The following is a 24,664-nucleotide window of genomic DNA, read 5'->3' on the forward strand; positions in this document are numbered from 1 at the left end:
CATTTCACTGTTGTATTCAGCGCATGTAAAGTTCCCCCTTATCTCAGCTCGCTGGTCACCATAGCAGTACCCACCTGTAGCACGCGCTCCAGCAGGTATATCTCTCTGGTCACCCCCAAAGCCAATTCCTCCTTTGGCCGCCTCTCCTTCCAGTTCTCTGCTGCCAATGACTGGAACGAACTACAAAAATCTCTAAAACTGGAAACACTTATCTCCCTCACTAGCTTTAAGCACCAGCTGGCAGAGCAGCTCACAGATTACTGCACCTGTACATAGCCCATCTATAATTTAGCCCAAACAACTACCTCTTCCCCTACTGTATTTATTTATTTTTGCTCCTTTGCACCCCATAATTTCTATTCCTACTTTGCACTTTCTTCCACTGCAAATCTACCATTCCAGTGTTTTACTTTCTATATTGTATTTACTTCGCCACCGTGGCCTTTTTTGCCTTTACCTCCCTTATCTCACCTCATTTGCTCACTTTGTATATAGACTTATTTTTCTACTATATTATTGACTGTATGTTTGTTTTACTCCATGTGTAACTCTATGTTGTTGTATGTGTCAAACTGCTTGCTTATCTTGGCCAGGTCGCAATTGTAAATGAGAACTTGTTCTCAACTTGCCTACCTGGTTAAATTAAGGTTAAATAAATGTGACAAATACAATTTTATTTGATACTACTCAACTAGAAATGACCACTTTCCCCACTTGGTTATGAACACAGCACTATATCAACTGTCGATACTTGATAATGGCGCCAATGAGAACAAAGAGGAGGCGTATCCTAAGTTTAAAAGTGAGGTATTAATCATCTCATTGGTTGACCTGTATTAAATGACCACGCAATCCTGACCAATTACAACTACCACCAAGCCTTATAATATAAATTAGGGCGGTCCCTGTTGAATGGCGCAATAGCTGGCCCAATAGCATGATTAAAAACAGAAAAACGTAATATTCATGTAGAAGAAGGCGTGTCTTAGAAAGGGGGTTGGGTGCGAGGTAACATGGTGGTTTGGTTATCGCCTATCAGCCATAGACAGAAGAAGGTTGGAGTGACTGAGCGCTTGAGTGGTCGGCTTTTTATTTTCATTTTTCCTTTGATTTTGTGCTTTCGTTTGTCTTCAAAATGGAGATGGAGAAGAGGATCAGTTTGGAGTTGAGGAACAAGACCCCGGCCGAGGTATAGTATTGTCTTTATTTATTTATTTCCCAATGCATTTTGTGAAGGATGACGACAACCATTGTGGATGCGAAATGACGATGCTCGATACTCTTTAGCTTGCTAACTTATAGTATACAACTGGTGTGCCAACACAATGTCTGATAATAAATCACATATGGGTGGTTAGCACAAAGAGGATGCGATGGAAATCGATTCGGACTAAAATAGGATCAGAACCTTGATGGTGGCGCGACTTGCTGACTGAGTTAGCGCTACCAAGGACATCAGCTAGCTAGCTACATGTAGCTAGCGCCAATGCTGGCTAGCTAGACTCCTAACCGGTAACGTTAGTTAGTTCATGGAGTTCAAGTTTTCCCAACCCAAATAATGGCGACGTTAAGAAATATCAAACACTATTGGTAGCCTACATGGACTTTAGTAGCCTAGCTAGTTAGCCAGCAATGCCCTATAATAAATTATCCTTGGATTTGCTAGCGTAGAGCCGACCAGCTCCACGAGTTGTTTTGAAGAACACAATGGAGTTGTTTGCGAATACTGAATAGAAGTGGCTTGTGTGAAAGTAGTGTTTATTTGGTATTTTAAACAGCGTGCTAACTGAATGTGCCTTCTCCGCAAATACAAGGTTATCAATCACATAGGTACATATTGTAACTACCCATCTTTGGAATGCATTTCATGCAACCTATGCGCCCGCGTGGCGTTTTGCAAGGTAAAGTTGTGCAGAATGCCGCCCATCGTTATGCGGATAATTACTTTGTAGCCTTGCGTTCTTTAACACTTCATCGTGCATCAAATGTTGCATCGGTTGATACGAAGTTGAAGTTCTATGAAAGTGTTGGCCAATTGCTATACGCTGGGCCGTTGACTTTGTAAGGGTTATGAATAGCACATGATCAATTTAAACCTCACCAAGATATGTTACTTTATGGCTAGCTAACTACGTCCGCTAGTAGCTAGTGTTACTTTGTAACGTTAGTTAGCTATAGTTCCCGCGACAGTAACAATGAATGACTTCTCTGGCTGGGGATAGTGACCGCGCGCATTCTATGATCATGAGCTAACTTTAGTATGATGAGGGGGAGTTGCAGGAAGGATGTTGACATTCTCTAGCGTAGTTCAAAACGAATACTAGTATGCTACGTCATTTATTCATATTCTCTATTTCTTGCACAATATAGCAACAAGTTCATAAAAACAAACTCAATGATTCTGTTCCACAGGTGGCTGAGCTGGTGGTGGACAACTGTCGGTCCAGTGATGGAGAGGTGGAAGGGCTGTCAGATGACTACAAGGAGCTGGAGTTCCTCAGCATGGTCAACGTGGGGCTCACCTCCCTGGCTAAGCTGCCCTCCCTGCCAAAACTGCTCAAGGTGAGCATCATCTTCTGTCCAAGATCTTATTTTGCCACTGGTCATGGAGATGTTAAGATGGTTCACCCACATAAAAAAAAATGTAATACAAGTAAAATGTATTAATCTGTCTAGCCACATACTATAGTAGTCAAGTGGACGACGCATAAGATATTAAGCAATTTTTTTGGTCTGTACTATATAATACTTGTGAACGTAGTATTTTTTCAGATGAATCAATATCTGTCCTCTTCAGCTGGAGATCAGTGATAACATGATCGTTGGAGGTCTGGACCAGCTGTCTGAGAAGTGTCCCAACCTGACGTATCTCAACCTGAGCGGCAACAAGATCAAGGAGCTCAGCACTGTGAAGCCTCTGGTAAGGGAACCCCCAAACAAAGTACATTCCACTTAATGGATTCCAATCACAATCATTATTACAGAATCTTAACAGCAACATTGTGATTGCAGAAAAACCTGAAGAACCTGAAGAGTCTGGACCTGTACAGCTGTGAGATCACCACTCTGGAGGACTACAGGGAGAGTGTCTTTGAGCTGCTGCCCCAGGTCACCTTCCTGGACGGCTATGACCACGAAGACAACGAGGTGCCAGACTCAGAGGCTGACGATGGTGAGCAACGACGGGGCTGGGAGGGGACGTGTGCCCTTGTCCTAGAGCATTACAGAGAATTAACCCAATGTTGTCCTCCCCACAGATGACAACGAGGGGCTAGACTCAGAGGCTGATGATGGTGAGCAACACAGGGCTGGGAGGGGACAGACTGAGGAAAGGCTGGGAGGATGAACTTAAGACATGTGCCATTGTCCTAGAGCATTACAAAGAATTAACCCAATGTTGTCCTCCCCACAGATGACGAGCACACAGCCGGCCCCACCAGAGATGGGGACGATGACGAGGATGATGAGGGTTCCGAGGGCGAAGAGGTGGGACTGTCCTACCTGATGAAGGATGGCATTCAGGTAATCATTCATCAAACCCATGTGCAGCTAACAGTCTGTCCCTTAGAGGATACACACGAGACAGTGTATAGTCCAAATCCCTTAGAGGATACACAGCAAATGTCAATTTACATTTATTTCCTGATTCTACACGTTGACAGTTTTTCGGGGATGGAGTATTTTCAACCTATGTTCTGTTTCCCCTTAAAATAAAGTAGGGACTCCGCTCAGGCATCTTTCTCCACCTGCTACGTTAGGTTAGGGGATTACTGCAGCCACCTGCTGCTTTCTAGCTGTTCATGTTGATTGAAATGTTCTGGCCCTAGGATGAGGAAGATGATGATGACTATGTTGAAGAGGAGGAGGAAGAGGATGGAGTAGGAGTCCAGGGAGAGAAACGGAAGAGGGATGCAGAGGACGAGGGAGATGACAGCGATGGAGATGACGACTAGCCCCTCCTGTAACAGCATGGGATCACAACTAGGCTAGAACAACAGGAACAGGAAATAGTTTGTGAATATTTTTTTTGTGTACCATAGATATTACTGTAGAATCTAAGTGTTTTAATTTGTTTTGTACATGTTCCATACAAAAAGGAAAGCGGTTTAGAATTATAAAATGGAATGTGGTTTTGTAACATGACAGATGTGGGGAGGGGCTATAGCGTTCAGACAAGGTGATGTTTGAGAAGTTGTAGTGGCCCATTTCAACTCCATCTGGTTGTGATTGTCTCCTATGCCATGTTCTCCCAAGACTTTAGTTGTCAAGCGAAAAGCTCCATGTGCTGTCTGGTTGGCTCATAGTAAGGTTAATATGGGAGGAGCTATAGGAGGACAGGCTCATTGTTATGGCTAGACTGGAATCAATGGAACGATGTATATATTTTTTAACATTTATTTAACTAGGCAAGTCGGTTGAGAACAAATTCTTATTTACAATGACGGCCAACCCCTAACCTGGACAACGCTGGGCCAATTGTGCGCCGCTATGATTGGGACTCCCAATCATAGCCGGTTGTGATACAGCCTGGAATTGAACCAGGGTCTGTAGTTACACCTCTAGCACTGAGATGCAGTGCCTTAGACTGCTGTGCCACTCGGGTATCAACCACATCAAACATATGGAAACCACACGTTTGACTCGGTTCCATTCCAGCCATTACAATCCTCCTGTAGCTACTCCCACCAGCCTCCACTGGTTTATATGTAGACACGTGGCCAACGAGCAATGTTTAACAGTGACCCGGGCAGAAAGGAACCTTAGTGAGTTGTTAGCCCCTCCTATCTGTTCACCTACACTATATGTACCCTACCTGCGCTGTATTGTAGGGATTGCTGACTGTTTCCTAAGTACTTTGTTTAGGCCCTGGGATTTGATACCTTTAAAGTTTGTCCGATCGCGGTGTCATCAATTCACTTTTAATTCCACAATCAAACAGCCGACTTGTAAGTTTTCTTTTTTTAATGTATTGTGCTAGGGCTGCAGATGACTCTGGGCGATGTAGTTTTCAGGTCTCTGGGTAATGTAGTTTTCAGGTCTCTTACTATAGCTCTGATCGTCATCAAGGAAGCCCTAGAGGTGTGTTTAAAGAGCTAATTCGTGTTCAGGCTACACTGAGTTAATTCTGGACCAGTTTAGTGGCATTCTAAAGCTCAGGTGGACCCAATCTCTGAGAAGGACCTGGTGATAAACAGGTACACAGTTAATGGTCTCATCTGTCCTGAATCCAACTTGGTACCCTGGACTTCTGTCATATCCCAATGGAAAAATATATATTTCTGCCTCCTTTTTGTTTCTGTTTGGAGTTTTATGGTTTTACTGTGCAAGAATTTTAAACTTGTATGACTATGTAAATAGACCTTTTATCTTTTCTGTGTAGTGTTTGCTTGTTTTTTTGTTTTTAAACATGCAATATCTGTCCTTTATTTTTAATAAACACAAAGCACATGTCAGGATGTAAAGCTTCAGACCCCGACGCTCAACATTTTTTTTTTGTGTCTTATTTTTTTTGCCTCAGCTGTTGAGAAAGTCATGTTTTGGAATTTATGTTAATTCATCTTCTGAAGTGTTTTTAAATAAATAAATTCTGTTAATTCTTATGTTTTAACTTTTTTCCATCAAGTTATTTAATGGGAATAGTACTAACTTTGACCCTCCAGATGAATAACTGTTTCTGGTCACAGGTCAGTTTTATTCTGATATCTAATGGATGTGTACCCCATCAGTAGGTCTGAACTCTGAAGAGAGGCCAGTTGAAGACATGAACCAGGTGGTGGTGCTATAGCCTGTAGTTTAACATTGAAAGCCCAGAAACCTCAATCCGGGCAACATTCAGCTCTGACGCTTCAGTACGTTTTGCATTGGATTTGGGTGATGGATGAAACCTAAAAGCCCCAAATACACACAAAAAAGAACGAAGCTAGTTGTAATTTTGATCAGGTCATTTTTGTTGATTTTTAAGTTTTAGATTTCAAGCGGCAATCAGCATTTGAAGCTAACAATGCACCCCCCTCCCCCTTGTTTTGGTAAAAAGCTGAGGGATGGGGCTGGAGAAATGTCACCACTCAAATCTTTAGCTTTGTATGAATCATCCATAATATCTAAATGAGAGTTTTAGCTGTGTTTTGAGGCTATATAGTTTACTTTTGTTAATAAACATTGTAAAACAAGCTATTTTGGGTTCTGATGGGGTACAACAGTTGAACTAAGCTCATGAGTTATTTATAAGTTATATTTAAGCAATAAGGCCAGAGTTATGGTATATGGCCAATATACCACTAATGGCTGTCCTTAGGCGTGACGCAATGCGGAGGTGCCTTATTGCTATTATGAACTGGTTACCAATGTAATTAGAGCTGTAAAAAAAAGTACATTCCAAAATAGGTGTCATCTTTTTACCAAACCACAGGAAGATTGTTCAATTGTTTTCATGTTGCACAGCACAGACGTGTTTGTTTTGATAAAATCTGATTTTGTGTTTTAGACAATCATATGGGGGGTCAAACGACATTAGGAGGGTAAACTCGAAACTGGATTTTAAAGAACTCATTTCAACTCTGAAAGACTCCAGAAAGCGGGCGATTATTTCAGGCCCAGTGCCATCGCTGGGCTGCGGCAGCAAAGATTCAGCGGGCTACTGGCATTACAGTATAAAAGCTTTGTTGGCATAACTTTTATAGACAACTTTTGGAAACAGAAGATGCTCTACAGGAATGATAAAGTCCATCCAAGTCATCTTGGTGCCTGGGCCCTTTCCTCACATTTCAAGGCCGCGTTGAGACAATGACTTATCAGTGACCCAAGCCCTGCTCAGATAATCCCTACTATTGTGTTGCTGAGTTGTTGAAGGGCTGCTGCAAATGTACATTTTCCCAGGGGTGTTGGCAGTCACAATGTAAGTAACGAAATTTGTTACTCTAAATGCTTCTGTAAATCCAACAGCTATTGTCAGCAGTAATCATGTGCCTATGAACCTGAGTTATACTGTTAGCACTGAGATGTTTTGCCATAGCAAGAATCCCACTAAACAGTGAACAGTTCTAATATAAATATCGCTGTCATGTCTTCCTCTGATAAGAATCCCAGTAAAGCAATAAAAACAATCAAGATTCCCAGAAAAGCGCAAAAAGTAGCCCACATTAACATAAGAAACAAGGTTCATGAAATCAACTTGCTAACAACAGAAAGCATTCCTATACTGGCTATATCTGAAACTCACTTAGATAATTCCTTTGAAGATACAGTGGTAGCAATATATGGTTATAACATCTACAGAAGAGACAGGAACGGCAAGAGGGGTATTGCTATTGATATTCAGAGTCATATTCCTACAAAGCCTAGAGAGGATCTCATGTCAAATGCTGTTGAAGTAATATGGCTACAGGTTCACCTGTACCTCAAAGTTACCTCTGCTGCAAAGTAAAAGTTCATTAGAGTTACCAACCTCCGAAATTGCAGCCCAAATAAATGCTTCACAGAGTTCAAGTAACAGACACATCTCAACATCAACTGTTCAGAGGAGAATGCATGAATCAGACCTTCATGGTTGAATTGCTGCAAAGAAACCACTACTAAAGGACACCAATAAGAATTAGAGACTTGCTTGGGCCAAGAAACACGAGCAATTAATATTCGACCGGTGGAAATCTGTCCTTTGGTCTGATGAGTCTAAATTTGAGATTTTTGGTTCCAACTGCCATGCCTTTGTGAGCCGAAGAGTAGGTGAATGGATGATCTCCGCATTGGGGTTCCCACCGTGAAGCATGGAGGAGGAGGTGTCGTGGTGTGGGGGTGCTTTGCTGGTGACACTGTGATTATTTAGAGTTCAAGGCACACTTAACCAGCATGGCTACTACAGCATTCTTCAGCGATACGCCATCCCTTCTGGTTTGCAGTTAGTGGAACTATCATTTGTTTTTCAACAGGACAATGACCCAACACACCTCAAGGCTGTGTAAGGGCTATTTGACCAATAAGGAGAGTGATGGAGTGCTGCATCAGATGACCTGGCCTCCACAATCACCTGACCTCAACCCAATTGAGACGGTTTGAGATGAGTTGGACTGCAGAGTGAAGGAAAAGCAGCCAACAAGTGCTCAGCATATATGGGAACTCCTTCAAGACTGTTGGAAAATAATTCCTGGTGAAGCTGGTTGAGAAAATGCTACTTTGAAGAATCTAAAATACTTTTTTGCTTACTACATGATTCCATATGTGTTATTTCATAGTTTTGATGTCTTCACTATTATTCTACAATGTAGAAAATAGTAAAAATAAAGAAAAACCCTTGAATGAGTAGGTGTGTCCAAACCTTTGACTGGTACTGTATATAATAAAATAATATTATATACACTGAGTATACAAAACATTAAGAACACCTGCTCTTCCAGACATAGACTGACCAGGTGAATCCAGGTGAAAGCTATTATCCCTTATTGATGCAACTTGTTACATCCACTTCAATCAGTGTAGATGAAGGGGAGGAGACAGGTTAAGAATCATTTTTAATTCTTGAGACAATTGAGACATGGATTGTATATGTGTGCCATTCAGAGGATGAAGGGGCAAGACAAACGATTCAAGGGCCTTTGAACCGGGTATGGTAGTAGGTGCCAGGCACACCGGTTTGTGTGAAGAACTGCAACGCTGCTGGGTTTTTCACACTCAACAGTTTCCCGTGTGTATTTAGAATGGACCACCACCCAAAGGACTAACAGCCAACTTTACACAACTGTGGGAAGCATTGGAGTCAACATGGGCCAGCATCCTTGTGGAACGCTTTTTGACACCTTGTAGAGTCCATGCCCCAAAGAATTGAGGCTGTTCTGAGGGCAAAAGGGGGAGGGGTGCAACTCAATATCAGGAAGGTGTTCTTTATCTTTTGTACGCTCAGTGTATATCAGAATATGTCACCCCAACACTTTTCGAAAGGGGAGTTTATGGTAGTATAGTTCAAAACTTTAAATTCTGTATTTTATTTGTTGTGTTGTTTCCTGTTTGGACACCAGGAAGAGTACCCACTGCCTCTAAATACTAAATACTAAATCAGCAGGATTTCGTTAGTTAAAAGCATATGACTGTTTAGCCCTGTTTGTGTAATGCTGTGTAGCTATCTGCTATCATCATCCCTGGCCCCTCCATAGTCTGATAATAGTGGTGTTCTGTGATCCGTATCAACATCTGTTAATACTGTACATCCACCCCAGTACAACAAAAGCTAGGTCATGGGGCCTAATACCCAGGCCAGACGGATCAAAGCCCAGTGTATTGAGGTGAACTGTGGCTGGCAGTGACAGACAGAGTAGCTTAGCGATCTGAGTAGGGCACCACACTAAAAGGTGGCATGTCCCACCACGGCTGGCTCACCCCGGGCAGCACCGCTCATCAGCAAGAAGAGAGATTTCCCCCTCTCATCCCCTCCCTCCTCACCCACCAGCCGCCTCTGCCTGCCCTGCGCCAAATCACATACCACCCGTCTCTTCCTCTCCCTGCTCATCGAAGGGATTCAGCCGGCCCAGCGCCGAATCCTGCCGGGGATCATAACTCATCTCGCTTTTGAACGCATTCCAGAGTCACAAAAGCGGCTGTCAAGTCTGTGTGTAGCATCTGCTGGGCTATCCCTCCCTCCCTCCTCCATCACCATCACCATCACCACCACCTCCCTACCCTCTGTCTCCCTAGCCGTCAGACACACTGCATCATCAGTGGAATGGACAGAGAAAGGCACTGTAACAGCAGAGAGAAGCAGACTCCACAAGGTGACCCAGGGTGACCTCCAGGATGACTAACCCCATGGCATGGCCAATGTCAGGGTCAGTCAGTACCCCTCACCACCCCTGTCCCTGAGCCTCCATGTTCCCTGCCTGGGGCCATGCAGGGGTGGGCAGATCACCAGGGCACAAGTGCCCCCATTTAGGGCTCCACTGGGGCACTTCCAAGGGCAATAGAGGCCACTTCATTCAGTTTAGGCATCCAGGGGGAACATTACTCAGTGATATGATGAATGATGCTCTGTGGACTGTTTGAGGGAGCTGGTTGAAGTTGATACTGTGTGATGATCACACTCAATCAGAATGTTATCACAATACACAACAATTGATAGATTTTATATATCAGAATATAGTTTAAAACAAGAGGAAATTGGTTTCACAGAAGAATAATCCATAAAACACAACACATTACACTAGCAGAAAGACAATGGATTGTGTCTTTGAGAAATGCTTACTGATAACAACATTACCACACTGCGATACTACTGTTTGAAAGCTGATGAGGGTTAGGGCTGCCTGTCTGCTGTTGAATAATTCACAGCCACACACAATAGCACAGACATTAGAATTGTCATTGCTGTCCAGTTTGGGAGGAAGCACCACTTAACATTGTCTGGCAAGAGAGGGAGAGAGAGAGAGAGAGAGAGAGAGAGAGAGAGAGAGAGAGAGAGAGAGAGACAGAAACAGAGAGGGAGAGAGAGAGAGAGACACAGAAACAGAGAGAGAGAGAGAGAGACACAGAAACAGAGAGGGAGAGAGAGAGAGAGAGATACATAAACAGAGAGGGAGAGAGAGAGAGACACAGAAACATAAACAGAGAGAGAGAGAGACACAGAAACAGAAACAGAGAGAGAGAGAGAGAGAGAGAAACACAGAAACAGAGAGAGAGAGAGACACATACAGAAACAGAAACACACAGAGAGAGAGAGAGAGAGACAGAGAGAGAGAGAGAGAGAGAGAGACAGAGAAAGAGAAAACAGAGAGAGAGAGAGAGAGACACACAGAGAGAGAAACAGAGAAAGAGAAACAGAGAGATAGAGAAAGAGAAACTGAGAGAGAGAGCGAGAGGAAGGAGAGAGAAAGATAGAGAGATAAACAGACAGAGTGAGAAACAGAGGGAGAGAGGAGAGAGAAAGAGAGAGAAACAGAGAGAGTGAGAGAGAGACAGAGAGAGATAAGGAGAGAGAGAGAGAGAGTTTGTATAGAGCATGGCCTTGTCAGGTGGCTGATGGACTCTTTCATCAGTCAGCATCTCTGATCATATGGAGGTATTGTTCACTGCAGTTACATAACTCTGTCATCATGCATTCTATAGCTATCCCAGGCCCCATAAATCCCCTCTGGCCTGGAATCACACACAGACACATACCATATACACTTAGGCCATACCATATGCATATATACTACTGCATGTCAACACACAGTCCCATAAATCCACGTGCTGCTGTACATGGTGGAGTTGATTTCACATAACTTCTGCTATCACTATACGTACACACTGTTATATTGATCATCAATTTATTATTGATGTTTGTTTTTTGGTCCTCAGCTACTTCCCTCATTGCAACACAAGTACAAACACGCATTTATGCACACACACACACACACACACACACACACACACACACACACACACACACACACACACACACACACACACACACACACACACACACACACACACACACACACACACACACACACACACACACACACACACACACGCCCCTGCATTAACCTTCCCCTCCTTCCTCACTGTGTCTGTAAGCCAGCAAATCACAGTGCTCGGGCTGCTCCTTGCCTTATATGGACAATCAGCTTCTAGGGGGAAGGGTTTCCCTGAGCCGCTGCAGTTACACTGGGCTTTTTGTCTGCCTGCCTACCTTCCATATGCACACATGGCTAAGCATGGTTAACTTATGCATCAATTATGTATGGTTGTCAATGGGGGATTTGTGATTTCTTTTCTTCTTAACAAATCGTTCTCCGTTTCCACACACAGAAGCAAGCCAGTGCACACGTACAGGAGGCCTCACTGGAGCTTCGGCTGTCTTTTAAGACTCTGACAGTCTGCTGACACAGCAAAGAAGGGAATCTCCCAAAAGGAGTGTATCAGCAGAACGCATCCCTGGAATTACACACACACACACACACACACACACACACACACACACACACACACACACACACACACACACACACACACACACACACACACACACACACACACACACACACACACACACATATTCAAACACATTCAAACACACACTGCCTGTGTTCTCCCGCTCTATTCCTCACAGCCCACTGCTCCTACCATCCTTAATCCCCTTGAGAGCTCAGAGACTGTGTCCCATCCCCAGAGAGGAGCAGAGTCAGACTGGTCCAAGGGTCAAGCAGCTGGAGGGTGTCTCCTCTCCCCTCCTTTCCCCTCTACTCCTCTCCCTTCCTCTCCTCACCCATTTCTCCTCCTCCTCTCATGTCCTCTCCCTTCCTATCCTTCCCTCCTCTCCCCTCTCTCCTCCTCTTGTCTCCTCTCCTCTCCCCCTCGACCTGGAGGCTCAGCCCAACACAATCTCACCCCATCACACCCAAATCTCCATGGTGATCAAAGCTAAAATAAATCCCCACTGAACACAACAGAGCACATTCACAAAATACATGATCTTCTGATGGGGTGAGGGAAGTTGCAAATAGTTAAAGGCAAAATCAGATGTAAGCAAAGTCAAATCAAATGAGCTTGTAAATAGCTAGGCAAAACAAAATGTAAAGTGAATGTAAAAAATAAATGATAGCCTACTTTAGCGCCCAATGATCTCATGACTTGGGGCTCTATTCAGTCTGTATGGCTGAAGCGTTGCAGATTCCTCAATAGAAATGTAAAGGTTGTTTCAGATTGAGCCAAGATATGCAACTTTTACCGTGAATGCGGTCTCCACTAAAGCGAGAACATTGCCTTTAAATTTGAATCACGGTGTAAAGCAGAAATTCCGTAATGCAGATTGAATAGAGCCCCTGGTCTCTTTACATGATGCAGACTTGTATGAATGACAAGCTCAGGAATATTGGCCAGTAGCATATTGTCCTGCAATAAGGTTAGAGCACAACATTCTTTGCAGGTGTCATGGCATTTGAACCCTCACAAACTTTGTCAGTTGTAGTATTCCAGAGATATAGTGTCACGCTGATATAAATGATTGGGGAGACAGGCGCAGGAATGCGTAATAGTTGTTTTTATTAGGCACCAAATTACGGCGTGCCGTGTAAAGGCACGGGACGAAGACCAAACAAACAAGTAACAAAAGCACAGGGTTGAAACCCAAACAAAAGAGCGAGGAGAACCTTGAATAGATAACACTAGCGCACAATGATTATCAGACCCGTAGTCACCTGCTCAATCCACAATGGCACAGAAAGCCCAAACACACAGCACAGGTACTCACACGCACCAACGGACATTGTAACAATAATTGACAGCACCAAGGTAAACAAAGGACATATATGAACTCAGCAAAAAAAGAAGCGTCCTCTCATTGTCAACTGCGTTTATTTTCAGCAAACTTAACATGTGTAAATATTTGTAAAAAATGTTTGCATCTGAGCTCTTAGAGTGTGCGGCTTTCCTTTATTTTCTAGTGTTCTGCTCCGCTAGCCAGCACCTCGCCTTTATAGGTGTGCGTTTCTTTTTTCTAGATTATTAAATATTTGTATGAACATAACAAGATTCAGCAACTGAGACATAAACTGAACAAGTTCCACAGATATGTGACTAACAGAAATGGAATAATGTGTCCCTGAACAAAGGGGGGGTCAAAATCAAAAGTAACAGTCGGTATCTGGTGTGGCCACCAGCTGCATTAAGTACTGCAGTGCATCTCCTCCTCATGGACTGCACCAGATTTGCCAGTTCTTGCTGTGAGATACCCCACTCTTCCACCAAGGCTCCTGCAAGTTCCCGGACATTTCTGGGGGGAATGGCCCGAGCCCTCACCCTCCGATCCAACAGGTCCCAGACGTGCTCAATGGGATTGTGATCCGGACTCTTCACTGGCCATGGCAGAACACTGAACATTCCTGTCTTGCAGGAAATCACGCACAGAACGAGCAGTATGGCTAGTGGCATTGTCATGCTGGAGGGTCATGTCAGGATGAGCCTGCAGGAAGGGTACCACATGAGGGAGGAGGATGTCTTCCCTGTAACGCACAGCATTGCGATTGCCTGCAATGACAACAAGCTCAGTCCGATGATATTGTGACACACCGCCCCAGACCGTGACAGATCCTCCACCTCCAAATCAATCCCGCTCCAGAGTACAGGCCTCGGTGTAACGCTCATTCCTTCGACGATAAAACCAGAATCCGACCATCGCCCCTGGTGAGACAAAACCACGACTCGTCAGTGAAGAGCACTTTTTGCCAGTCCTGTCTGGTCCAGTGACTGTGGGTTTGTGCCCATAGGCGACGTTGTTGCCGGTGATGTCTGGTGAGGACCTGCCTTACAACAGGCCTACAAGCTCTCAGTCCAGCCTCTCCCAACCTATTGAAGACAGTCTGAGCGCTGATGGAGGGATTGTGCGATCCTGGTGTAACTCGGGCAGTTCTTGTTGCCATCCTGTACCTGTCCCGCAGCTGTCATACCTCCTTGCAGCATGCCTAAGGCACGTTCATGCTGATGAGCAGGGACCCTGGGCATCTTTCTTTTGATGTTTTTCAGAGTCAGTAGAAAGCCTTCTTTAGTGTCCTAAGTTTTCCTAACTGTGACCTTAATTGCCTACCGTCTCTAAGCTGTTAGTGTCTTAACGACCGTTCCACAGGTGCATGTTCATGAATTGTTTATGATTCATTGAACAAGCATGGGAAACAGTGTTTAAAACCTTTACAATGAAGATCTGTGAAGTTATTTGGATTTATTTGGAAAACAAGGTCCTGAAAAGGTATGTTTATTTTTTTGCTGAGTTTACAAGTACAATCAGTGGGAATAGGGGCAAGGTGTGCACAATGAAAGTTCCCGAGGGATCCGTGACATGTAGGCTCTCCCATGAAGCATCTCTTCACCCATAAGGCAGAACACCTTGTTGTGGTCCTTCCAATTCTGGAAGGCAAATATATGCAAATCAAAGGCAGACCCAGAGAGCAGCAGCTTTGCATGGTTTCCACAACATGAGCTCTGTACCCAGAATGCCTGTTGGCAGGACATCTGTCTCACTCCCATCATGCAGTGTGGTAAAATGAAACAGCTTGAGTTGGACTGGAACACCAATGTGGAAACAGCATTAGAGTAGAATTTAAAAGGAGAAATGTGCAACATATGCTGCAGTATTCTTTGAGGTGGTTTAAGTCAATATGGCTACATGGCAAGGAGAGGTCTCTCTGGCAGAACATAGATGGAGTTGTAAATTGGGTTTGGACACATGATGTTAGCACCAGATAAAGATTTTTTGCTAAGTATTACTTTATTACATTATATAGCATGGATTGCTTAAATGTTTTGACAATTCTGACTATTCATGTTTGAGAAAACACATGAAAGACAGAGTTCATGGAACATCAGTCACAAATAGATCTCAGGCCAGTTGGATAAACCTCCAAGTTTTTCAGATTTTTTTTCACCCCAAGAAAATGTAATGTTTGAGTGGAAATGATGGAACTGAGCCAAGAACGCTCAATTTAAGTACTTAGGCTGCTCTGAACAGAGCCATGACACCGTCTGAGACAGACAGACCAGACCGTGTGTGTGTTGCTGAGAGGAGCGTGATCAGCTCTGCCTGTTATTTTTAGACACAGTCCGTGACTAACCGCACACAGCCGAGTGGAATCAGGAAGAGGCACTTGTGTTGTAGACATTCTTCATCTTCCTTTTTCTTGCTCATAGTTTATATTCACTGAACCCTAATGTTATTTGGGGGTAACACCAGCCTGGTCTCATAGACTAGACGTAAAATAGTACATTTAAATTTTACTTACTTAAATTAGTATGATGTGTTATGTTTGGTATCGTAACATAAGACAGAAGGTTACTTAAAACCTGTTGGGGCTAGGGGGCAGTATTTGCACGGCCGGAGTAAAAACGTACCCGAATTAAACTGGTTACTAATCTTGCCCAGAAACGAGAATGTGCATATAATTAGTAGATTTGGATAGAAAACACTCTAAAGTTTCTAAAACTGTTTGAATGGTGTCTGTGAGTATAACAGAACTCATATGGCAGGCCAAAACCTGAGAAGATTCCAAGCAGGAAGTGGCCTGTCTGTGAAATTGTAGTTCTTCTTTTGGTTCTCTATCAAAACTACAGTATCTGAGCTGTTACGAAGCACTTTCTAAGGCTTCCATTGGCTCTCTAAAGCCTTCAGAAAGCGGATTGAGGCGTCTCCTGTCTCTGGGCAGAATATACTAGCACAGTTTGTCAGTGGTCTGCCTGGTGACAAAGAGATTGGAGATGCGCAGTCCCGCGACCATGCTGTTTTTTCTTTTCCTTTTTGAATGAATACACTATTGTCCGGTTGGAATATTATCGCTATTTTACGAGAAAAATACCATAAAAATTTATTTTAAACAGCGTTTGACATTCTTCTGAGTACAGTGAAGGAACATTATGAATTCTTTTGTCTCGAAATGCGCTCGCGCGTTACCCTTTGGATAGTGACCTGAACGCACGAACAAAACGGAGGTATTTGGACATAACTATGGATTATTTGGAACCAAAAAAACATTTGTTGTGGAAGTAGCAGTCCTGGGAGTGCATTCTGACGAAGATCAGCAAAGGTAATACAATTTTTCTAATAGTAAGGTACTGTAAACTCAGCAAAAAAAGAAACGGCCCTTTTTCAAAGATAATTCATACAAATCCAAATAACTTCACAGATCTTCATTGTAAAGGGTTTAAACCCTGTTTCCCATGCTTGTTCAATGAACCTGGGGTGGCAGGGTAGCCTAGTGGTTAGAGCTTTGGACTGAAAGGTTGCAAGTTCAAATCCCTGAGCTGACAAGGTACACATCTGTTGTCCTTCCCCTGAACAGGCAGTTAACCCACTGTTCCTAGGCTGTCATTGTAAATAAGAATTTGTTCTTAACTGACTTGCCTAGTTAAATAAAGGTTCAATTCAAAAAACTGAAATAATATATATAAACTCAGCAAAAAAAGAAATGTCCTGTCAACTGTATTTATTTTCAGCAATCTTAACATGTGTAAATATTTGTATGAACATAACAAGATTCAACAACTGAGACATAAACTGAACAAGTTCCACAGACATGTGACTAACAGAAATTGAATAATGTGTCCCTGAACAAAGGGGGGGTCAAAAGTAAGAGTCAGTATTTGGTGTGGCCACCAGCTGCAGTGAATCTCTTCCTCATGGACTGCACCAGATTTGGAAGTTCTTGCTGTGTGATGTTTCCACACTCTTTCACCAAGGCACCTGCAAGTTCCCGGACATTTCTGGGGAGAATGGCCCTATCCCTCACCCTCCGATCCAACAGGTCCCAGACGTGCTCAATGGGATTGAGATCCGGGCTCTTCGCTGGCCATGGCAGAACACTGACATTCCTGTCTTGCAGGAAATCACGCACAGAACGAGCAGTATAGCTGGTGGCATTGTCATGCTGGAGGGTCATGTCAGGATGAGCCTGCAGGAAGGGTACCACATGAGGGAGGAGGATGTCTTCCCTGTAACGCACAGCATTGAGATTGCCTACAATGACAACAAGCTCAGTCCGATGATGCTGTGACACACGGCCACAGACCCTAACGGACCCTCCACCTTCAAATCGATCCCGCTCCAGAGTACAGGCCTCAGTGTAACACTCATTCCTTCGATGATAAACGCGAATCCGACCATCACCCCTGGTGAGACAAAACCACGACTCGTCAGTGAAGAGCACTTTTTTGCCAGTCCTGCCTGGTCCAGTGACTGTGGGTTTGTGTCCATAGGCGACGTTGTTGCCAGTGATGTCTGGTGAGGACCTGCCTTACAACAGGTCTACAAGCCCTCAGTTCAGCTTCTCTCAACCTATTGAAGACAGTCTGAGCACTGATGGAGGGATTGTGCGTTCCTGGTGTAACTCAGGCAGTTGTTGTTGCCATCCTGTACCTGTCCCGCAGGTGTGATGTTTGGATGTACCAATCCTGTGCAGGTGTTGTTATGCCTGGTCTGCCACTGCAAGGATGATCAGCTGTCCATCCTGTCTTAGGCATCTCACAGTATGGACATAGCAATTTATTGCCCCTTGGCCATATCTGCAGTCCTCATGCCTCCTTGCAGCATGCCTACAGCACATTCATGCAGATGAGCAGGGACCTGGGCATCTTTCTTTTCGTGTTTTTCAGAGTCAGTAGAAAGGCCTCTTTGGTGTCCTACGTTTTCATAACTGTGACCTTAATTGCCTACAATCTCTAAGCTGTTAGTGTCTTAACGACCATTCCACAGATGCATGTTCATATTTTATTTTTTTTACCTTTATTTAACTAGGCAAGTCAGTTAAGAACAAATTCTTATTTCCAATGACGGCCTACAATGATCATAACACGTGTGCTAAACAAATACCTCAAGGATGCTTGAGGTGACCATGAGATGCTTTTCTTCTGTCGCTCATAAAATCATATACACCCATTAGACTCGTGGTGACAGCAAGCTTCTTCCTGTCTGCTGTGCTGTTGGATGAAGTGTTGACATCTGGAGTGTGACTGTAGTTAGTCACGGAGCAGAGCAGCGTCAGTCCTAATTTGAGGAGGCAGAGGGACCTCTCTCATGTGTTTAATGAGCATGGAGGCCACAGGGGCCTGCTACCCTCTGGGAGGGGATTCTGCCCTATGGAGTGTCAGGATCTCCACAGGCCGAGAAAGAGAGACAGAGAGAGAGCGAGAGAACGAGAGACAGAGAGAGAACAAACGACAGAAAGAGAGAGAGAGCGAGAGAAAGACAGGGTAATATGCATGCATATTTAAGTGTGCATTGGGCAGAGGATGTATTGGATGTATTCTATTCACACAGTAGACTTCTCTCAGCTGTGTTCTGGCTTCTTCATTTCTGTGGTGTATTTTTGTGTCTCATTGAAAATCACTGTCAGTATCTGTTCCTCTTCCTGCCTCGATGGGGCTGTGAACATCGGTGCCACATCTCACCCAGTTTTAAGGAGGTGCAACCATCTCTGTACTGTCTTTGGCAGTGACAACACAGGAGGATGATGACACACAGTCCGTCATGCCGGAGGCCCAGCTCTCTGTCTGTCTGTGTTGGACTAGCAGGCAGCTTCTGAAACATGGTGTGAGGTGCACACATGCATGGAATCATTCCTGTGTGTGTGTGTGTGTGTGTGTGTGTGTGTGTGTGTGTGTGTGTGTGTGTTTGTCTCTGTGTGTGTGTGTGTGTGTGTGTGTATGTACATACAGTTTCTACAGACTGGCAGAGAGAGTGTGGGTGTAATTTCAAATGCTCTTGAACAGATTTGGTCAAAGATGAAGAGAAAGTAAATCCTCCATTTCTTTTGTTTAGCACAATTTATTAAAATGGAACCCTGAGGGAGCAGGATTTAAACCTCTGAGTCTGAACAATACCTTCTCCATCCCCATCTAGTAATCCACCTAGCTCGTACTGTTATTGTATTCCTATGCTACAATCTTCATCTCACCCATAATGCACAAGAATTAGGATTTTGTAAATAGCTGGGGGACAATCATTGTAGTTGCTGAGTAACTTTCCTATATTCCTCTTGGTATTTAAGGCTGCGGTAGCTACTGTTTTGGTGCCGGACCCACATTTGGTGAACAAAATTGGAAAGGAAACTGAAAATATGACAACATGTCATACATAAAAAGAAGGAAGACATTTCACCTTACAGAAATAAGAAAACAGTCATGATTGAATGTTATGCGTTTGTGTGTGACCATGTGTGGCCAATATTGGCTGGATTTCACAGCTTGTGGCCACAGATCTTGTATCCTGATCCTGTATCCTGGTCCTGTATGGCTCAGGTGGTAGAGCATGGCGCTTGTACTGCCATACCTGAGGGTTTGATTCCAGGGGCCACTATACCTAAAATGGATGCATGCATGACTGTAAATCGCTTTCGATAAAAGTGTCTGCCAAATGGCATATATTATATTATTATTATATCCCAGAATGCATTGCCAGCTGTAGAAGAGGTTAAGTTGACTTGGTGTTTGATGGATTATTAAGGTTGGAGTTGGTGTGACACAACATGTGGTATGGTTGTCAGAACAAATAGGCTGACGTTTACATTGTCAACTAGAATGTATGAAACATCCTTATTTACATTGAAGTATTTCAATGGGAATAGTTTTATTTCCTTGTACAGCCATATTATCTTTGGCATAGCTTGAAGATGGTATTATTGCTGCCATAAAAACAATGCTTGGATCAATCACTTCCTACCTCAGCATTTCCTATGAAAACCAGCCCTGTATTCCAGTAGGGTATTCTTCTGAATGGACATACAAAAATCATTTTATTACAATTCTCGGCTAGGTTTTGACTTAAAAAAGCAAACATTCAATGTAGAACACTGGTTGTCTGAATTAGGCTGATTGTTATAATTGCACAAGTGGTTATGTCTCAAGTACTTTGACAGTCCAGAAGTGAGGAACTTCAGTGCAAAGCAAAGCCACTTCCGTCTCCATCATAACGCAACGCAATAAGAAAATACAGCAACATCCTTTGAGATGATTCAAACTGCTCTGAGTATGTACAGTGCATCGGCGGTCATATCAATCTTTTCAGGATTGCACAAACGTTAGGTTTTGTGTTCAGCCTCACACAAGATAGTACTTCCTCCCAGATAAAACTAAATAACAACAATAATAGACATACTAGTAAAAATATTGTTTATGGCCTACTCCGTTAAATGTTTCCTGTTGTCTTCTTTCTAACATATCTTTCTCACTTCATCCTCTTTCATGTCCATATCCAACTTCAACGTTAATGATTTTTGACTTCTGCTATTGGGTTGTGGTTGTTGGTTGAACAAACAGAGTAACACTACAATATGCAGAGTTTCCAGTTGAGCATTTTAAGAGTGTGAACGTTCTAGAATGCCCCGGCCATTTTCTTCTCTAAAGAGTGCCTTAAATCATCCTACAAAAGCATTTTAAACAAATAAAAAATACAATCAATGATAACAACATAATCATAACACTGTTTTTTTTGTCTGTCTGACAGTTCAGAGCGAACCATTTCCACAGCACTGTGCAAACACATAACATACGTAGCTACTGACTATAAAACAAGGCGGGGTGCTCTGGAGAGGCGCACTGGATGTTTTGATCAGGCGACGCAGTCCATTGGCCGCTGCTCGCTCTCTCTCTCTCTCTCTCTCTCTCGTTGTGGTTGTGTGTGTTTGTGCTACGTTGCATAGCTCTCTTCACTGCCATAAACCCAATAAGACCTTAAGTAGGACAGGGAGGTCAGAGGTCAAGCATTAGCTTCACTGTTAGCTAGACGGAGGGATGCGTTCATCAACAGCATTGTATCTTTGAGAAGCTCAGATTTTCAAACAGTAGCGAGCCGAGCGACTGTCTTAGGTATCAAGGCGTTGGAACTATGCAGCCTGTATGTTTCTAGAAACACTAGATTGTCGTAACAAATATGTAGAACAGAATGAAAAGCCATATTAGACACATCTGTTCTCTCCAGTTTCCAACCACCAGTTTCATCCTCTTGTTTTACAGCCTCCCTTCATAGTGCAATTCTGTTATTATTACGATTTTAGCAAATCACTTACAAGTGGTTCCTCTCCTCAGTACTGCATCTGACCTCTATGTCATGACTCCCACTCACACCAGACACACACAGACGCCATCCCGGCTCCATGGCTCTACAGTAGCATGAGAATCAATGGCTGCAGTGGCAACTGGCTGAAGACAACTGGCTGTAGGCCTACAGGAAAGGAACAGCCCTGTCCTAGTATGTACCATCTAGTAACAACACAACCCAGACAGACGTCCTCCATTTTGACTGTATCATATGGCTCATGGAACAGACAGAAACACCCTATGGAACGCCAGTGTGTTCTGACTATGTGAACTGGTTCCCCTTGCCCCTGTGAATCATAATGGACCAGCAGAGATGAGGAGTCCACTGAGCTCCATTCCCAGAGCAGCAGCGGGAGGGAGGGAGGGAGAATGCTGTACTGTATGATGTACGGTGGGTGGGCTGCTGTTGCTTTTAGAGTGGTGGTCGTTGGGAATCTGGCTCAGACCAACCTTCCAGTGTGTTGTGTAACAGAAAAAGGAAAACATTCCCATTCCCAACATGCGGGCTGGTCTGGACGCCATGTTTCCCTTCCTGTAATCTGAGTTATCCTCAACCACTGTGTGTCTATCCCTGGAGAGCAGAGCCTCGCCCAAACCTTGCAACATCCCCTGTTTGACAACCAACGCAGAGGAAAACATTGAGATTGTGAGTAAAACCCGACACTGCAGTATCACAAGGTCTTTCAGCAGCCGGTCAGTACAGAGAGACAGGATCTCTACTGGACTCCCTGGCCAACATGTACCTCAGACCCTAGATTGGCCCCTTCCCTTTGCCCCCCACACCCTTCATCAAGCAGACATGTAAGGGCACAGTGGTCAAGCACAGGGGACGTCGTTGGGCAACTGAATGTCCTCAATTTGTCACAGCATCAATAAAGTGAAAGGACACAGAAGGAGAGAAACAGACATATTTAACAATATTGTGGCTTTGCATGTTGAGATGTTTTTTTTGCTTAGGGATTCATAGTCCAGTCTGTGTTGAGTTCTCTGACAGTCACATCATGCTCTTCCTGTAGTCAGTCTGCTTGCCGCTGTTGGAGGGTGTGAGGGGTGAGAGGGAGGCAGGGGTGATGGGCGAGGAGTCCAGCTGACGGTAGAGAGCCCTCAGCTCCTTCACCTCCTCTAGAACATCCTTTGCCTGATCCCATGTGGACGCTGCCTCCTTCAGCAGCCTCTCTGCCTCTGCCCGGGCCCCGTCCGAGGAACCCCTGGAGCCCTTGGAACCTGGCGAGTCCTTTCCTTTCCCCTTCCCCCGCTCCACCTCCTCCCCCTTCGTCCCCTGCACCTGCATCAGCAGCTCCTGAGTTCTCTCCAGCTTCTGAGCGATTAGGTCCTGCAGCTGGCTGATGGGCGGCAGGTTGCCCGGGGGGGCGGAGGTGGCAGAGCGGGGGATGGATGTCCTGGTTTTGGTGGCCTGCGTCCCGGAGTGTGAGAGGATCTCGTCCATGGAGGCGCAGCGGCTTTTCTCGGCTGGTGTGAGCCTCTTGCCCGGCTGAGGAGTGCAGGACTTCCCCATCGGGCTCTGAAGTTGCTGTTTGTCGTCCCAGGTGACCCCGGTATCGCGCGGCAGGCTCTGGGACTTCCCAGTGACCTCTGCGGGAGTCGCTAGACAGATGCTACTGATGGCACCCTCTGTTTTGGACCTGAGGCAGTCGAGCTGAGTGGATTTGTCCAGGTTGGCCCGGAAGCTCTTGTCACAGGTGTCCTGGCCGTCTGTGCTGGGGCTGTCCTCCTCCTGGATCAGGTCAAGGGTCAACATGCCGTCAGAGGTAGAAGTGGAGGCCTGGATACGGAACAAGGAGAAACAGTCTGTTAGTGATATTAGACACAGTGAGAAACACTGAGATCAGGGTAAGGCCCATTGTGATTTAGTTAAGTTAGGAAATGAATTGGATTAAACTAATGAAAAATTCCAGTTGAAAGTAGTTTGATCATTACCATGTCCAACTGACTCATTGAATTAAAGCTCAATTGACCGAGTTGGAATTGTCTCCAACCAGCCGTTGTGGTAATAAGGAGGGCTAAGACAAGACAGGCCAGGGGAAGCAGGATACCTACCACAGCCATGATGTGTCCTCGTGTAGGCAGGCGCCGTGTGTGAGGGATCTTAGCCCTGTCCCGTGTGAGATGGGACAGAAGGTTTTCATCCTCAACCATCACCTGAAAGAAAGCAAGAAAAAAAGAAAGAGATAAAGAAAGATGAAAGAAAGAGAGAGAGAGAGAGAGAGAGAAAGAGATAAAGAAAGATGAGAAAGAGATAAAGAAAGATGAAAGAGAGAGAGAGAGAGAGAGAGAGAGAGAGAGAGAAATAGATAATGGAACAGTCACATGTAGAGTGAGGGGATTGACATGCTTTCACATTAGCCTGAGGACTGTGTTTGTGTCAGAGTGGGTTGGGTAGTTTATTGATCAGTATTATGGACCTAATCATTGATTGATCATGTACAGGCATGTGATTCACTGGGCCAAATGGGCCACAACAATTTGCATAAGGCCTTGGGAAACAGGCCGCTAACCTATAGCTAACCTATAGCTAACAAATAGCTAACCTATAGCTACACTGATGACCAACACGTCTACACTGTTATCTAGTGATAACACAGTCTCCACTGATGAAGTGAGTTCAGCCCTATAGCTAACCAATAGCTAACCAATAGCTAACCTATAGCTAACCTATAGCTAACCTATAGCTAACCTATAGCTAACCTATAGCTAACCTATAGCTAACCAATAGCTAACCTACAGCTTCACTGACGACCAACACGTCTGCACTGTCATCTAGTGATAACACAGTCTCCACTGATGAAGTGAGTTCAGCCCTATAGCTAACCTATAGCTAACCTATAGCTAACCAATAGCTAACCTATAGCTAACCTATAGCTAACCTATAGCTAACCTATAGCTACACTGATGACCAACACGTCTGCACTGTCATCTAGTGATAACACAGTCTCCACTGATGAAGTGAGTTCAGCCCTATAGCTAACCTATAGCTAACCTATAGCTAACCTATAGCTAACCTATAGCTACACTGACGACCAACGTCTGCACTGTAATCTAGTGATAACACAGTCTCCACTGATGAAGTGAGTTCAGCCCTATAGCTAACCTATAGCTAACCTATAGC

At 44.3% G+C, this 24,664-nt stretch overlaps 2 protein-coding genes across 2 annotated transcripts in view; one reads left to right on the forward strand and one right to left on the reverse strand.

Annotated features, from left to right (window-relative positions):
- Positions 1-972: 972 nt before the first annotated feature.
- Positions 973-4,275, forward strand: LOC115177560 (acidic leucine-rich nuclear phosphoprotein 32 family member E). Its single transcript, XM_029738462.1, has 7 exons — positions 973-1,189; positions 2,413-2,562; positions 2,798-2,920; positions 3,013-3,172; positions 3,258-3,293; positions 3,413-3,522; positions 3,828-4,275. The coding sequence occupies exons 1-7, from the start codon at positions 1,136-1,138 to the stop codon at positions 3,951-3,953; spliced, it is 759 nt and encodes a 252-aa protein (XP_029594322.1). The 5' UTR covers positions 973-1,135; the 3' UTR covers positions 3,954-4,275.
- Positions 4,276-19,251: 14,976 nt separating this feature from the next.
- Positions 19,252-24,664, reverse strand: part of LOC115176347 (pleckstrin homology domain-containing family O member 1) — a 57,290-nt gene continuing 51,877 nt past the window's right edge. Inside the window, exons 5-6 of the mRNA XM_029736274.1 lie at positions 23,596-23,697; positions 19,252-23,320 (exon numbers count right to left, since the gene is read on the reverse strand). Coding sequence (XP_029592134.1) covers positions 22,532-23,320; positions 23,596-23,697 — 891 coding nt within the window. The 3' untranslated portion in view covers positions 19,252-22,531. The remainder of the gene's footprint in view (positions 23,321-23,595; positions 23,698-24,664) is intronic.

This window comes from Salmo trutta, chromosome 37, assembly GCF_901001165.1.
Source record: "Salmo trutta chromosome 37, fSalTru1.1, whole genome shotgun sequence".
NCBI classification, from domain to species: domain Eukaryota; kingdom Metazoa; phylum Chordata; class Actinopteri; order Salmoniformes; family Salmonidae; genus Salmo; species Salmo trutta.